The sequence below is a fragment of the Lodderomyces elongisporus genome, chromosome 6, assembly GCF_030384665.1.
Source record: "Lodderomyces elongisporus chromosome 6, complete sequence".
In the NCBI taxonomy this organism is placed as follows: domain Eukaryota; kingdom Fungi; phylum Ascomycota; class Pichiomycetes; order Serinales; family Debaryomycetaceae; genus Lodderomyces; species Lodderomyces elongisporus.
In genome coordinates this window covers 1,022,714-1,037,529 of record NC_083678.1, presented here as the reverse complement: position 1 = coordinate 1,037,529, position 14,816 = coordinate 1,022,714, and the positions used below count along the sequence as shown (strand labels likewise).

General features: G+C 36.1%; 5 protein-coding genes across 5 annotated transcripts; 4 read left to right on the top strand and 1 right to left on the bottom strand. All coding sequences in view use genetic code 12, as the record gives it.

Moving 5' to 3' along the window:
• Window positions 1–281: 281 nt before the first annotated feature.
• Window positions 282–1,286, top strand: PVL30_004867 (uncharacterized protein; the record flags this gene model as incomplete). The annotated part of the gene is made up of 1 exon (XM_001524961.2): window positions 282–1,286. The coding sequence occupies one exon, from the start codon at window positions 282–284 to the stop codon at window positions 1,284–1,286; it is 1,005 nt and encodes a 334-aa protein (XP_001525011.2).
• Window positions 1,287–1,699: 413 nt separating this feature from the next.
• Window positions 1,700–3,283, top strand: ASH2 (transcription factor, contains a PHD finger motif; the record flags this gene model as incomplete). Its single annotated transcript, XM_001524960.2, has 1 exon — window positions 1,700–3,283. The coding sequence occupies one exon, from the start codon at window positions 1,700–1,702 to the stop codon at window positions 3,281–3,283; it is 1,584 nt and encodes a 527-aa protein (XP_001525010.2).
• Window positions 3,284–3,377: 94 nt separating this feature from the next.
• On the bottom strand, window positions 3,378–4,232 carry PVL30_004865 (uncharacterized protein; the record flags this gene model as incomplete). The annotated part of the gene is made up of 1 exon (XM_001524959.2): window positions 3,378–4,232. One exon carries the CDS (start codon window positions 4,230–4,232, stop codon window positions 3,378–3,380), a length of 855 nt encoding a protein of 284 aa, XP_001525009.2.
• A 380-nt stretch (window positions 4,233–4,612) lies between these two features.
• PVL30_004864 (uncharacterized protein) lies at window positions 4,613–5,464 on the top strand (the record flags this gene model as incomplete). Its single annotated transcript, XM_001524958.2, has 1 exon — window positions 4,613–5,464. One exon carries the CDS (start codon window positions 4,613–4,615, stop codon window positions 5,462–5,464), a length of 852 nt encoding a protein of 283 aa, XP_001525008.2.
• Window positions 5,465–6,232: 768 nt separating this feature from the next.
• PFK1 (6-phosphofructokinase, alpha subunit) lies at window positions 6,233–9,358 on the top strand (the record flags this gene model as incomplete). Its single annotated transcript, XM_001524957.2, has 1 exon — window positions 6,233–9,358. The coding sequence occupies one exon, from the start codon at window positions 6,233–6,235 to the stop codon at window positions 9,356–9,358; it is 3,126 nt and encodes a 1,041-aa protein (XP_001525007.2).
• Between the last annotated feature and the right edge of the window lie 5,458 nt (window positions 9,359–14,816).

Here is a 14,816-nt window from a genome sequence, read left to right as displayed (position 1 = left end):
GTTGTTGTGGTAGTATTTATTTTGTTTTTCGTTTTGTCGCTCTGCAAAAAGAATATTAGATATGAGAGTCATGTTAAACCAGCTTCAATTGAAATTAGTGTGGTTGACAATCTCGCAATAGAATTTTTTCCCCGCTCAATACTATTTTTGATATCGAGATCTCTGTTGTCACTAACACCACACTGAAATCATTGTGACAATTTGAAATCGACAGTTGATTTTAATACACGTTACAACACACGTTAAAATACACATTGATAGTTTGCTCCTCGATTGCAAAAATGACAGTCAAACCTTCAATCTCTCAATTGCGAATATCATTGAGAACTCACACCTCAGTCTATCCTACCAGCACAACACGATTTTATGCCACACGTTCCGGAAATGTATCTCCCTTGGCCCACTTACCTAAACGACCTGGAAATTCGAAATGGATCAACTGGAAAACAACAGCCTTGTTTTTTATATTGGGTTCATACTTATCCTACAACGAAACACTTTTCAACTATTACGAGAAATACACTCATATCGACGAAAATGACCCACAGAATAAGTTTCTTCCCTTGAAATTAGAGCACCAGTTAAAGAATCTTGCCATCTATCAGAAACTATCCCATCCAAAACATGCACATCAATGGTTCAAATTGCTGAGCTGGGAGAATCTCGATCGTAATTTGTTGGATAATCAAAATGGTAACAAGGCTGATTCCAGCTCTACAAACAGTGGTGAAGCTGATCTCAAGAAAAATGATGGTGACGATGAATTTCGTGCATCTGCGAAAATCAAGACTCAGCAAGAGTACCATACTCCTGAGCTCACAAACCATACGCTTCAAAAACCAGGAGGAATCCTCATCAAGCCAATAATATTTCACAATATTGCAACCGATGAAGGAGTAGCCATTGTTCATTGCGGTTATAGGCTCTGTGGATATCCATTTATAGTCCACGGTGGAATCATTGCAACTTTATTGAATGAAACATTCAAAAGGAATGCTTCTTTGAATCAGCATACTAAATCGAATCTTAAGGATGATTATATGGTAGAGAACCTTACTATCAACTACAAACGGCCAACATTTGCTAACCAGTTTTTGATTGTAAAAACCAAAGTAAAAGAAGGTGGGAAATTGGATAAGCGGACTGTAGAGTTGGAAAGCACGCTTGAAAATAAAGATGGGAAAGTGTTGGTGAAAAGTACTGCATTGTTAAGAGATACAGGACGTGCTACAAGACAAAGCGAAGAAGCTGAAGCCAAGCGGAATAAAAAATGGTGGTCATGGTGATACATGGGGTATAGCGGATCATTGATTTCTTTTTAGACACTTTAAAGTTTGAGTATACTTTGTTCTTTTGTTGTTTCTTTTTCTTTTTCTTTTTCTTTTTCTTTTTCTTTTTCTTTTATCTTTTTCTTTATCCTTTTCCTTTTTCTTTTGTTTTGTTTTGTTTGATTCTGGTAATCACTTTACTCTTAAATTTTAGGGCAGGCTTGACGGTATGGATGTAATTTGTTTTCCCTCTCGCAATTTCGGTTCCATCTCCACGCGCATTTAGCCGGAAAACAAAAAAAATATTAGCGGTATTCTTAGAGCTTGTAGTTTTGCAAAGTTGTCCTCCTGAGTTTAAAAAATAAAGTACATCACCAAAGTTATCAATTTCATATTATCAACCACTTTATTAATTGCAACATATATTTAATATGAATGAGCTCAAAACGACACCAGAATTGGGTAGAGGGCCACATGAGGTCCAATCAGGAAGGTTCAATCAACCAGGCACATCCTCTATTTCTACATTTGTTCCTTCCATGGCCCATACTTCAAACAGTAAGCAGAAAGCACATAATGTTGTAGTACACCCACGACTAAAGCCCATGCCATTCAAGTTTCTGGATGTTTATCCAACTCCTCCGCCACAACCATTTCAAACATCTACCAATATAAAAAATATACAATTTTACCAAGTCGAGGACCTTCCTGTAAATAGGCGTGGATTCAAGTATAAACTTTGTAGACCACTGCCGGTGTTCACTTCAAATTTTTATGCAACTACAGACTTGCCACCGTATGACGCTTGCATAAACCTATTTGATCGGTCCACGGGGATCTTATTTAGCAAAGATTGCAAGACCATAACTACACTGGAAGGATGGAGATCGGCTAGAGCAAATGTCTGTATACGCGAGGGGAAGTACTATTTTGAATTCAAAATTGTGAAAGCCAATGATTATAATGACGATGGCAATGATCGTAATAATGCTGCCTCTAGTGGTAATGGTGCTGGTGCTGGTGCTGGTGGTGCTGGTGGTGCTGGTGGTGCTGGTGCTGGTAATAGTGGTAATGATAAAAAAGACAGCCATGTAAGGATTGGAATTGCAAGAAAAGAAGCTGCTTTGGAAGCTCCTGTAGGTTACGATGGGTATGGGTACGGATTAAGGGACATTGATGGGCAATTGATGTTTACCAGTCGACGCAAAAAGCAGTGTGTTTATGAGGATGGATTTAAGACTGGCGATGTTATTGGCCTTTTGGTTGAATTACCAAGTTTGAAAGAACAAAAGGAACAATTGAATCGTTATGTGGAAGAAAAAAAATTGGAGATACCTGTTGAACACAAATCTAAAAAGAGGAAAACCAAGAATAAAAAAAGCACTGCTGTGGGAAATGCTGGTGGTGCAGGGGGTTTAAGAGATATAGAGCAAATGGAACAAGGTGTAGAGGCAAACATTAAGTTTAACGAATTTAACAACATTGTTAGAGACCAAATTCCAACAAAGTCTAAAGGTGTGCTTTACTATGATCAATTTGAATACACAAAAACAAAGACAATGGACCATCTACTCAATCCTGTCACTGTGTTTGGGGAAAAAGCGATTATTGAAATGGATGACAAGACAAAAAATATACCTATAATTGCAAATGCTCAGATCCGAGTGTTCAAAAATGGTATTGAGCAAGGAACTATTGATGACCTCTATTCCTTTCTTCCAACAAACATTGAAGATGTTGATGAAATGAACTTAGAAGCTAATGTCAAGCAACTGGCAAACCCAAATTATAAAAATACCGATGATAACACTCTTGGGTACTACCCAATGATCTCTGTTTTCAATAATGGTGTTGCCTCCTTAAATGCGGGTCCCGATTTTGAATATCCACCAAACATACAAAATGGAACTTATAAACCCTTGAGTGATCGATATGACGAACAAGTCATTGAAGAATGGTATTGGGATGTGCTAGACGAAGTAGAAGCGCAATATTTAGACTCTTTTGAGGACTGATTTTGGATTTGAAAAGGAAGGGCGGGAAAAGGAGGGGGAGGTGCAGGTGCAGGAAGGAGTGGAAAATTGGAAAAATAGCACCAATTAGTAGGCATTATAGTGTCGATGGGTCAGCACCAACCCGTAGCAAATTATCTTCATTTGCTTCTATTCTATTGTTTCTGCAATAAACTTCATAACATCTTCTATGGAAAGCATCTTTTTCAATGGATAAAACCCCTAGAGTAACTAGTTCTTTACACTGTCGGCAAATCAACAATTTGCTTTCTGGGCCATTTCCTCCATCCACTATATCTCTATCTTGGCTTCTATTTTCTCTTCTATTTCCTTCGCTTGAATTTGTATTACCATAAGTTTCCAAAAGGTATTGTTTTAATTCGCATAAGCTATTTATAGACAAGATCAAGCGATCATCTAAAGTTGCTTTGAACCATCCTTCATCAATTAATCGATCGATAAAATAGCTCAGTTCTTTCAAAGGCCGGCTTAAATGAGACAGTACAATCTGCTGAGCATTACTTCGTGGTAAACTAAATGCAAAATGTTCTGCTTCAATAATCTCCTCAATTAAGTTTTTAATCGCAACGAGTTCCATGTGTGTGTAGATTGTTGTTTGCTTTATGATCTCATCCATGGCGGTGTTGATAAATATAAAATAGAGTGTCCCGTTTAATTCATCGTTTTTGCGATCAATCTTGAACCCTTGTTTCGTAATTTCCGCATTGATTTCACGTATATACTGTTCGAGCGCATCACGAGAAGGCTCTATGCTGGGACTGTTTATGGCATTGTGTCCAGATTCACTTTCATGTTCATGTTCATGTTCATGTTCATGTTCGGGATGAAGGCGTTGTATAATAAGTGTGAACGCCTCTAAAAGAGAGTTCAATTGTATTGCTTTAACTGAGCGGATATATGTGAGTAACACTCTGTGGATATCTGTCAACATTTCGTATCAACTAAAAGGTGTTGAAATAAGTTGTATATACTTTAAATGGCTAATTACGCGTTGTTCCTGATCTTTTGGCAATGATTTTTGTTGTAATTTTTTTATTATTATTATTAATATTATTTTTTTTCTTTCTTCCTGTTTTGATTTTCTTTTGTTAGTGATGGTCCTAAAAATTGTTTATTGCAACGTTGCATTGAAGTCGGTTCTTCTGTTCCTTTTTTTTTCCGTTGAGCTATATTGTGTTATGTTGTGTTGTGCTATGTTATACTACATTGTGGCTGCAAAACTTTTTTAATCATCACCAGTACCTCTACTTCTATTTTCTGTACTTTTACTTATACAAATAAGCCAATCAAGGTACCATTATTACAGATATTATGAGACTAAATTTTGTGATTACCCTTTTGTACATAATTGGCTTCCTTTCCGCTGAGGCTAATGCTGATAAGATAAACGTGAATTATGATATGAACACTGATAATGGCATTGGCATTGACGTTGACATTGATGTTGACATTGATGTTGACATTGGTGTTGACATTGACAGTAATGAAGGCAGCTCTATATCAAAAGAATATTACCATGAAAATTACAACCTTATAAACGATTCAGTATTTGAATCCCTAACCAAAGGTACTGAATTTTTATCAGTAAAATATTCTCACGACGGTATAAATTTTAGTTCCAAGGGTTTGCAAATGACAATCAAAAAACCATTTGATAATCCATCTTTAGTTTCAACTGAATATATTATGTACGGTAAAGTTGAGGCTGAGATTAAAGGATCACATGGTAGTGGGTTAGTGAGTTCATTATATTTACAGAGCAAAGATTTGGATGAGATTGATATTGCTGAAATATTAGGTAGTGATCCATACCGATACCAAACAAACTTTTTCATCAAGGGTAATACCACAACGTATGATAGAGGTGACTTTCACAATTTACCAATACACCTGTCGCATGACCAATTCTACAAATATGGGTGCGAATGGACTTTTGAAAAAATAGTTTGGTTCTTGAATGATGTACCAGTACGAGAGTTGATTAGGGGTAACAAACATGGAATGCCTACATCACCAATGAGAGTGATCTTTAGTTTGTGGGCAGGAGAAGATACGCAAAATAAAGACACGATTGCATGGAGCGGTGGTCTTACTGATTATAGTAGAGGCCCTTTTACAATGACTGTTAGAAATTTGAGAGTTGAAAATTACATAGATGAATGAATATTTTAATTCAATGGTTATTTTGTTAGAGTCTCGAGCCAAAAAAAACAAAAAAAAAAAATGAAAATAAATAGGAAAATTTTCATTTCCATCTCAGAACATGTAAATTCAAGGATGAGAAAAAGATCAACTTGAAGAGTCTCGAGCCTCTAAATCAAACTGTATGTTCCTTGGTGGCCTTTCTTTTTCTTTTTCTTTTTTTTTTTATTATCTTACTATTATAATGCCAACATTCAGCCATCACGATATGCTGAGATGCAAGTTGGTGGAGAAGGTTGTAAAGGAAAAAAAATAATAAAAAAAAATGTAAGGAAATGTTATAGAAATCTTATAAACAATTGTTTCCACTCTTATTGTCAATAACAAAGCAAACTTTTCTTTGTTTGTAGATTGTCAGCTCTTAAGAAAATGTCAAGGTCGTGCAAACTGGTGTGATAAAATTGACAGATACACACTATTTCTACCACCACCCGCTTTTCCCACTACCGTTTCTCCTGGTACTACTGTTGTCCGAAGATCACCTGCTCTGAGTCTCGGATAAGGAACATCCCGCAATAATAGGGAGTGACATATACATTTAAAATCAATTCACACATTCACAACGAAACGCACAGATATTTTCACACACACACACACACACACACACACATATATATATCTATATTCATCCACCCATCTATCCATTCATCTTTTGTCCTTTAGATTCACACTATTTGCATCAATTGAACCTTTAAATACTAATCAAACTTCTAGAAAAGTATATCGACAATGCCGAGTGTGGATTCAGTTAGTCGGCTCAGCTACATCTCCCTTATAACAAATGACCAAGAGGCATTTCTTCAACTGTTCAAATTCTACACAAATTTGGGCTTTAGATTAACCAAAAACTTCTCCAGAGTCTCTCCCAATGGTGCCTCTGCTGCCAATAACCCACAGTTACAATTGGGTGTGTCAAAGGATTCGCTAAGAGAAGTTTGGCTTGAGTCTTATCCATTGCAAGAGTTGGATGATAATGGAAATTTACGTCCCTGGCAAGAAATGAGTATCTATTATGGAGACAACTGTCAAAAACTCTCAGAGTCCACCATTATCAAATTGAGATTATCTAATGAAGAGCCTGCATCAAACGCGATATCCAAAAAGCTCATTTTCTTCAGTACTGAATTGCAAAAACTTGCAAAAATCTTGCAAGATTCTGAAAAGGAGGTCAAAATTGAAAAAATCACTGATAGCATGATTGATACCAGAGATCCATTGGGTAACCAGTTGGTCTTTTCAAGCACTATACATCCATTATCCAAAACTGAATACAACTGTGCTCAAGATTATATCCAACAAACTACGCACGAAATTTTAAAGAGTAGAAATGAATTGGGCGACGGTTTGAATGCCAAGAACAAATTCAGATCAGAAATCAGTTTAGCATTGGATGAGACTGAGGCAAAGACTAGAACAAGCACAAAAGATGGCAAGGAAATAGTCAAAAAAAAGAAAATCGCTGTGATGACGTCTGGTGGTGATGCTCCCGGTATGAACCCTGCAGTTCGTGCAGTTGTCAGAGCCGGTATCTTTTACGGGTGCGATGTCTTTGCCGTTTACGAAGGTTATGAAGGATTGGTTAAAGGTGGTGACTTGTTGAAACCAATGGAATGGGCTGATGTGCGTTCATTCTTATCATTGGGTGGTACTGCTATTGGTACTGCTAGATGTAAGGAGTTTAGGGAACGTGAAGGAAGATTGCAAGCTGCATACAATATGGTGATTAATGGTATTGATGCCTTGGTAGTTTGTGGTGGTGATGGTTCGTTAACTGGTGCAGACTTGTTTAGAAGCGAATGGCCATCTTTGGTTGAAGAATTGGTTACTTCGGGCAGGTTGACAGATGAGCAAGTGTTGCCATATAGGCATCTCAAAATTGTTGGTTTGGTTGGGTCGATTGATAATGACATGTCCGGAACCGACGTTACTATTGGTGCCTACTCTGCATTGGAAAGGATCTGTGAGATGGTTGATTATATTGGTGCCACTGCCTCTTCGCATTCTCGAGCATTTGTTGTTGAAGTAATGGGTAGACATTGTGGTTGGTTAGCACTTTTATCGGGTATTGCTACGGGTGCTGATTATGTTTTTATCCCAGAAAGACCGCCAAAAGCTGGCCAATGGAAGCAAGAATTGAAAGAAGTTTGTGCTAGACATAGATCTTATGGAAGAAGAAAGACAACCGTGATTGTTGCCGAGGGTGCAATTGACGATGAGTTGAATCCAATCACCTCTGAAGAGGTCAAGAAAGTGTTGGTTGATTTGGGGTTGGATACTAGAATCACCATTTTGGGACACGTGCAGAGGGGTGGTACTGCTGTTGCATTTGATAGAAGATTAGCTACATTGCAAGGTGTTGAAGCAATTAAGGCAGTTTTGGAAATGACACCCAACACACCTTCGCCGATGATTGGTATTTTGAAGAATAAGATTGTTAGACGTCCCTTGGTTGATGCAGTTAAGCAAACACAAGCGGTTGCTGAGGCTATCGGCAAAAAAGACTTTGACAAGGCCATGTCCTTACGTGATGCCAATTTCTATGATGCTTATAGGTATTATAAAGCCATCACTTATTATGACGATAGGTCAAGGCAATTGCCCGAAAACAAGAGATTAAATATTGCTGTTGTTCATGTTGGTGCTGCATCTGCTGGGTTGAATGCCGCTACAAGGGCAATAACCTTGTACAATATCTCTCGTGGACATACCTTGTATGCGGCTCAGGATGGGTTTGAAGGGCTTGCAAAAGGTCATTTGAAGAAGTTGGAGTGGTTAGATGTTGAAGGGTGGCACAGTAGAGGTGGAAGTGAGATTGGTACCAATCGTTCGTTACCCTCGCAGGATTATGGAAGAGTTGCTTACTATTTGCAAAAATTCAACATTCAAGGTTTAATCATTATTGGTGGATTTGAAGCATTCAAGTCTTTGCACGAACTTGATGTTCAAAAGGCCAACTATCCAATATTTGAGATTCCTATGGTTGTTGTTCCAGCAACCGTTTCAAACAATGTTCCTGGATCAGAATACTCGCTTGGATCAGATACTTGTTTGAACCAGTTAGTGACGTATTGTGATGCTGTCATCCAATCTGCATCATCAAGTCGTAGAAGAGTGTTTGTGGTTGAGGTGCAAGGTGGCCACTCTGGTTATGTTGCATCTTATTGTGGATTAATTACTGGTGCGTTGGCTACATATACTCCTGAGGCTCAGATCAATCTTCGCGAATTGCAACGTGATATTGAGTTGTTATTTACTGTGTTTCAAACCGATCGTGGTGAAGATCATAATGGTAAATTGATTGTTAGAAATGAGCAGGCATCGCTGGTTTATTCTACTGAATTGGTTGCCGATATTCTTAAGGAGAATGCTAATGGCAGATTTGAGACTCGTACTGCAATTCCAGGTCACGTTCAACAAGGATATACGCCTACAGCAAACGATCGTGTTCTTGCAGTGAAGTTTGCATTAAAGGGAATGGAGTTTATTGAACAATGGAATCATATTACTGAAAAGGATGATGATGATAAAATCAAGCTTTCTACAGATGTTAGTGGTGGTAATGAGGAAGAAGAAGAAGGAGAAGAAGGAGACAAAGAGGCAGAGGATGAAGAGGAAGATGCAGCATGGAAGGTGGATAATTATGATGATGATGAAGACGAGTATAGGAAACACAATGCTGTTGTTATTGGTATTCATGGAGACTTGACAGAGTTCACCAATGTTGGTACATTGTATGAGACTGAAGCAGATGTCAAGTTGAGGAAAGGTAAGACCATCCATTGGAAGGATATGATTGAGGTTGAAGATATGTTGAGTGGTAAGACGCTACTTAGGAGGAAGAAGGAGAACTTGTAAAGTGGGGTCCATCAATTAGATATATAAGTAGAATGGCAATATTCAAAAAAGAAAAAGACTTAATTGACGAGATATATATATATATATATATATATATATTGGTTTCAAAATTTAGATTTAGATTGATGTTGTTCCCCGAGTGATTTGTGTACAAAAGTGGAGTTTAAGGTGGTTGAATTTTTGTTGTGGGTAGAAATTGTACACTGTAGACAAAGAAAGAATGAAATCTATTAAAAAAAAAAGAGAGAGAGAAGAGGTGCTAATACTTTGTTTCTGTGTTGTTGGGACAACTTTAGATATCTCCGATGTGAGATGCCATGTATACCCATCCTTGTTATAACTAAGTCCAGAATCGCAAAGACAATACGAGACTGGGGATTAGAAGAAAGAACCGCAGAGGTTTGTTTGCTTGCTTGTTTGCTTGTTTGCTTGTTTGTTTGTTTTTTTGCATCAAATATATTGGATTTCATCAAGGAATGTTGCATTTGCATCTGAACAATAGAACAAGACAAACGACACTAAAAGAAGAAGAAGAAGTATGGAAAAAATAAGGTGGGTTTACTCTTTTTTTCTACTTCTTTCCAACCTCTTGCAAGAGTAGGGGAGAGGGGGCGCAGAGAAAGATATGTATACATAGAAAGGTATGTAGGCAAACACACAATGAAACCTTTTCTCCACTCCATCCACGGCATCAAAAAGCCGTGTAAAATCTGTTTCAATGGTCTAAAAATAAAACTGAATGAAAAAAGAAATGAAGAAAAAAATATAAAAAAAAGAGATAAAAAATATCTCACTTAACAACTTTTTGTGGGGCATTCTATAGCTAATCGTTGTTGATGGTTATATTTAAAACTCTTTAGTCTTTAGTCCTTAGTCTTTATAGTCTTTATAGTCTTTATAGTCTTTAGTTTTCAGAAGAATCTTTGTTACCCAGTATAGTCTAAACCTCTTGTGCTGTTTTTTACTCATGCCATGACAGAAAAGATATGTTGGAGGGGATGAAATTTTTTTTTAGCTTGTTGGTTCATTTTAGACGGTAACAGTGGTATACAGCTAACATTGGTTCTAGAATAGGTAATTATTGACGTTGCAAATGTATGCTAAAAGTCGTTTCATCTTTGGTGTATGAGTGTTGCAGTTGAAAAATAGAGGAAATAAAGGAAATAAAGAGAGAGCGAGGGAGAGAGAGGGAATTCTGAACAATTTTTGTTTTACTCTACACCTCGGCTGTGACTTTTGTCGATGCATATGAGGCTGCGAAATAAAAACATGAAAATAAAATATGAAGACCAGAATCGAACAGAGCAAAAGAATGGGCGGATGGATGGACGAAGAAAGAGGAAGTAGAGGAAGTATGGATAAACAAGTTCCACTCGTGGGGCAGGTGGAGATAACCCACAAAATAAATAATAAAAAGAAAGAAAACAAATTCTTTTTTTTTATTAGTGCAGAAGATTTGTATACCCTCATAACCCTTTTTTGAAACCAAAAGTCATAGAATACTTCATGAAAGACACAATCACCAAGAAAAAATCATAAGCTTCAAACACACATCTTTCTTATTTGAATAGCAAATAAACCTTAACAAACAACTTTCCATCCATCTGTCTCTTTCTGTCTGTTATATTAATTTTACTTATTCTCCCCAGCTTTTATCTTCTTCTTCTTCTTTCTCTTTTTTTTCATTTTTTCATTTTTTCATTTTTTCGGCGGATTCGTGTCAGTATATCGACAAGATTTTCAAGATACAGCGTACAAAACCACCATTGGTGAACATTGATTGTTCAAAGCCACCACGAATTTCAGATCCTCCCTTTCTGAAGCTCCCCGCTACTACACCCCACTAATAAAATTGTATATAAGATTTTAGAATAAAGGTTGATGTGCACCAGCAGAACCGTTTGCTTTGTTCAACTTTGTTCTGCTTTTTCTTTTTAAAAAAAATAAAAAATATATATTTATATTTATATATGTATCTTCTTCTTCTTCCCCTTCTTTTCTTCACCCACAAAAACATAAAGATTTCTACAAACCCTACAGATTTTAAGCTTGCCATGCAGCAGAGTATGGTTATAAAAAGAGACAGATAAATCCCATATGTATTAGGTCATCAATTCCGCATAAGCTCTATTTTCTTTCTCTTATTATCTTTTTTTTTTTTTGCTGTTGGTGCATTCCCAGAGTTTGTTTTTTTTTTTAAAGAAAAGAGTACTGAAAGCTTGTTGGTAGCAAGCATTGAAGAGCAAAGAGTGTAAAAAGATCAATGGTGGTAGTAGTCGTCGTAATGGCGGCTTTTCGTTTGTGTATTGATAATAGGTTGTGGAAGAGTGTGTGCGAGTAATAAACAACTATTGCAAATAATGGTTTTGAGCACCAAAAAAAACCATCACCATTTTCATATATGTATAAAGTGCATCAATAGTGAATATCAATTAACTTTGATGGAGAAGATGAAACAATTTATTAGATTTGTTTAGCTGCCTCCCCCCTCCCAGGCCAGATTGCAGCAGCAAGAGGATTATAATCCTTTTAGGTTTGTCCTTCTTTTTTTTTTTTTTCTTTTACAGAATACCCAGAAAACCCAGAAGCCTTAACAGAGTGGAAAAGGAAGAAATGGTTATGGAAAAGAAAAAAAGAAAGAAAGAAAAAGAAAAGGAGGCGCAGGTGTGTGTCAAGTTGTTGAAACATTAACTCCAAAAAAAAAAAAAGAGAATAAGGAACAAACCCTGGAAATGTCAATTCAAATAGGATAAAAGTGTTTAGCTCCTCTTTCTTCATACTCTTCTTCTTCTTCTTCTTCTTTAAATTTGCTTTGGATTTTCGGGTTCTTTTTTTTCTTCTTGCTTTTTCTTTCTTGTATGAGATTCAAAGACTTTACCAAGATTATTGTTGGTTGGTCGGGTGAGATTTCGGACTTCCTTGCTGAAACACAATACCAGAAATATTTAAGATATAATATTATGACATGATATGACATAACATGACATTATATGATATGACAGAATATATACAATGTAATGAAACGTCTCCAATCTCGGCTTTTGCAAACAACACCAACTACTTTCTATATTATTATTTTTTTTTAATGCCGATACTCTTTATTATCATCATTTATTATTCAATTTCAACAATAAATGGAATCAACGATGAGGTAATGAAATTCCGACATTCCATGTGAGGGAGGGAGAGAGGGGGGTTGGTTTGTGGTATCTAAAAATAAATGTTGTTGTATTTTTATATATATGTTGTTGCTTTTAACTGTAGGAAATAGAACATGAGGAAACAATTTTAAGTATGGTGAATGTGAAGAGGGGACAAGTTGCGGCGGCAGACTGCTGCGCCTTACTCAGTGCTTTTTTTTATTGCTTTTGTTCAAATTACTTTGCCTTGTTTCAATATAGCAAACGAATCTTTACCAAGACATATGTAGATGGGGGAAGAGAGAGAGAGAAAGAGAGGGAGAGAGTGTGTGTGTGTGTGTGTGTGTTTGTAGTAGAGAGAAGGCTGTGTATGGGGATGTAATGTGAGTTGATAGTCAACTTTTTTCGAATAGGCTTTTTTTAAAAAAGGCTTAAGGAAATTAAATTAGAAGAAAGAAAGAAAGAACTAAATAAAAAAGATAAAAGATAAAACCGGTTAGTGTAACAAACACAGTTTCTAGCTTCCATGATTCTAGTGTATTTCATCATATCGGTAACAAATCAAGTAGCCGGCTTTGTGAAGAACAATAGCAAATGGATTGGTTCAAAAGATAAGTTGGATAAAAAAAATAAAACGGATATTGCACGAGTTTGAAGAATGGATGTGAAGAACCTAGACAACATTTAGAAGCCTAAAGGTTTCATTAGGAAGAGCACATGTTATTCTTCTGTTCTGTTCTACACAACAAATTCCTTCATAACTTCTTTATCTGCGTAATTTTTTTTTTTTGCCAACAATCTTTCTTTCATTCACAAAAATTGATATGAAATAAAAGAACAAATCAAAATTTACAATCTCTAGCCACTCACAGTCCTAGTTTTCTTTTCAAAATAGAAATAAACTTGTTGTCTTAAAACCAGTAAAATTAAAAACGACAGACTTGTATTCCTTTTATGGAGATGCCCAACGACTTAACTTCGGGTCAATTTTACAATTTCTTACTTACTTAGTTTGCTTTTGTTCACTTATTTTGCGGAATTTTTTTTCTTTTCCATTTTGTATTACTATTATTATTTCATTCTATTGTTAGACATCCTTCTTAATAATCCGTTTGACATATACGGAATGTGTGTGTTCTATAAAGAAGTAATACAGAGACAGTAACAGAGAAACAATATCAACCAAGTAATTAAACCGGTAGGTTTCAAGATCGACTTGGATTGTGGGAAATGGAATAAGAGAAAACTACAGAACAGAATAGCAAAAAAAAAAAATTCCAATTTTTTTCCTTTTTTTGATTACAAGTTCTTTGTACACTTTGATTAGATGTAATGAAGAGCCAAAAGTTACCTAAGTTGGTTGACCCTATTGTAATATATAGACAAGGCGGTGGATTGTTGTTAGCTGTTTCTAGAAACAAATTTGTTTTATGTTTTATGTTTTATGTTTTTTTTTACGAGGATTCCCTGAAGAAACCATAACCCAAAATGCCAATGAGAAAATTCATTTTTGTTCTTTTTTTTTTTTCTTTTTCTTTCAACTGAGAGGCTTTTGTGCTGGAAACCATCACCACAAGAACTTATTTCTTCTTTCAAGGGATAATAATGGGTGGTTGATGGAGTGGAAAGAAGCTTTGTTTGTGTTTTTTATTTGCCAACCAAACAAGCAAACAAACAAACAAACAAAGAAAGAAACTCGAGATGTAAAGTGCGGAATTCTCATACTCATCACTTGAAAGATGATTTTGGAGTGAGGTGGAGTGGAGAAAGAGTAAGAGAGAGAGAAAGTAAGAGATGGCTCTTATTGTCTATGTTCCACCAAGTCCCCAGCAAGTTGTCACCACGTTTCATTCTATTCCGCTTTTTTAATTATTCATTGGGAGATATTTTCCATCTTCCATTTTCTTTGTTTCGTTTTTTGTGAAATCTGTTTAGGGATCTATTTACGATCGGTGGGCTTTTTCTTTTGTATAGAAATAGGAGGAGAAGAGGGAGATGCACAACGGGTGAATTTTCTTTTTTTATATACTTGCCCACTCTTCTTCTTTTTAATCTTCTTCTTTTCTCATTATGGAAAGTTCCTCCGAAATGCTTTATTTCCAGCTGTTTTGCTTATACTCAAATGATTCCCACTAGCATATTCTTGCTCTTAATTTGTTTTGTTTTTTTTAGTTTGTAATTTCATCCGTTGTAAGTGTTGAATTAAATACTCATGTACCATGTAGACAAGAATATTTGAAAAAAAAAGTGTTGCTTCAGCAAGAAAAGTTTTATGTAAACTTCCATAAGGATCAAAGCCACTCATGTATAATTAGGTC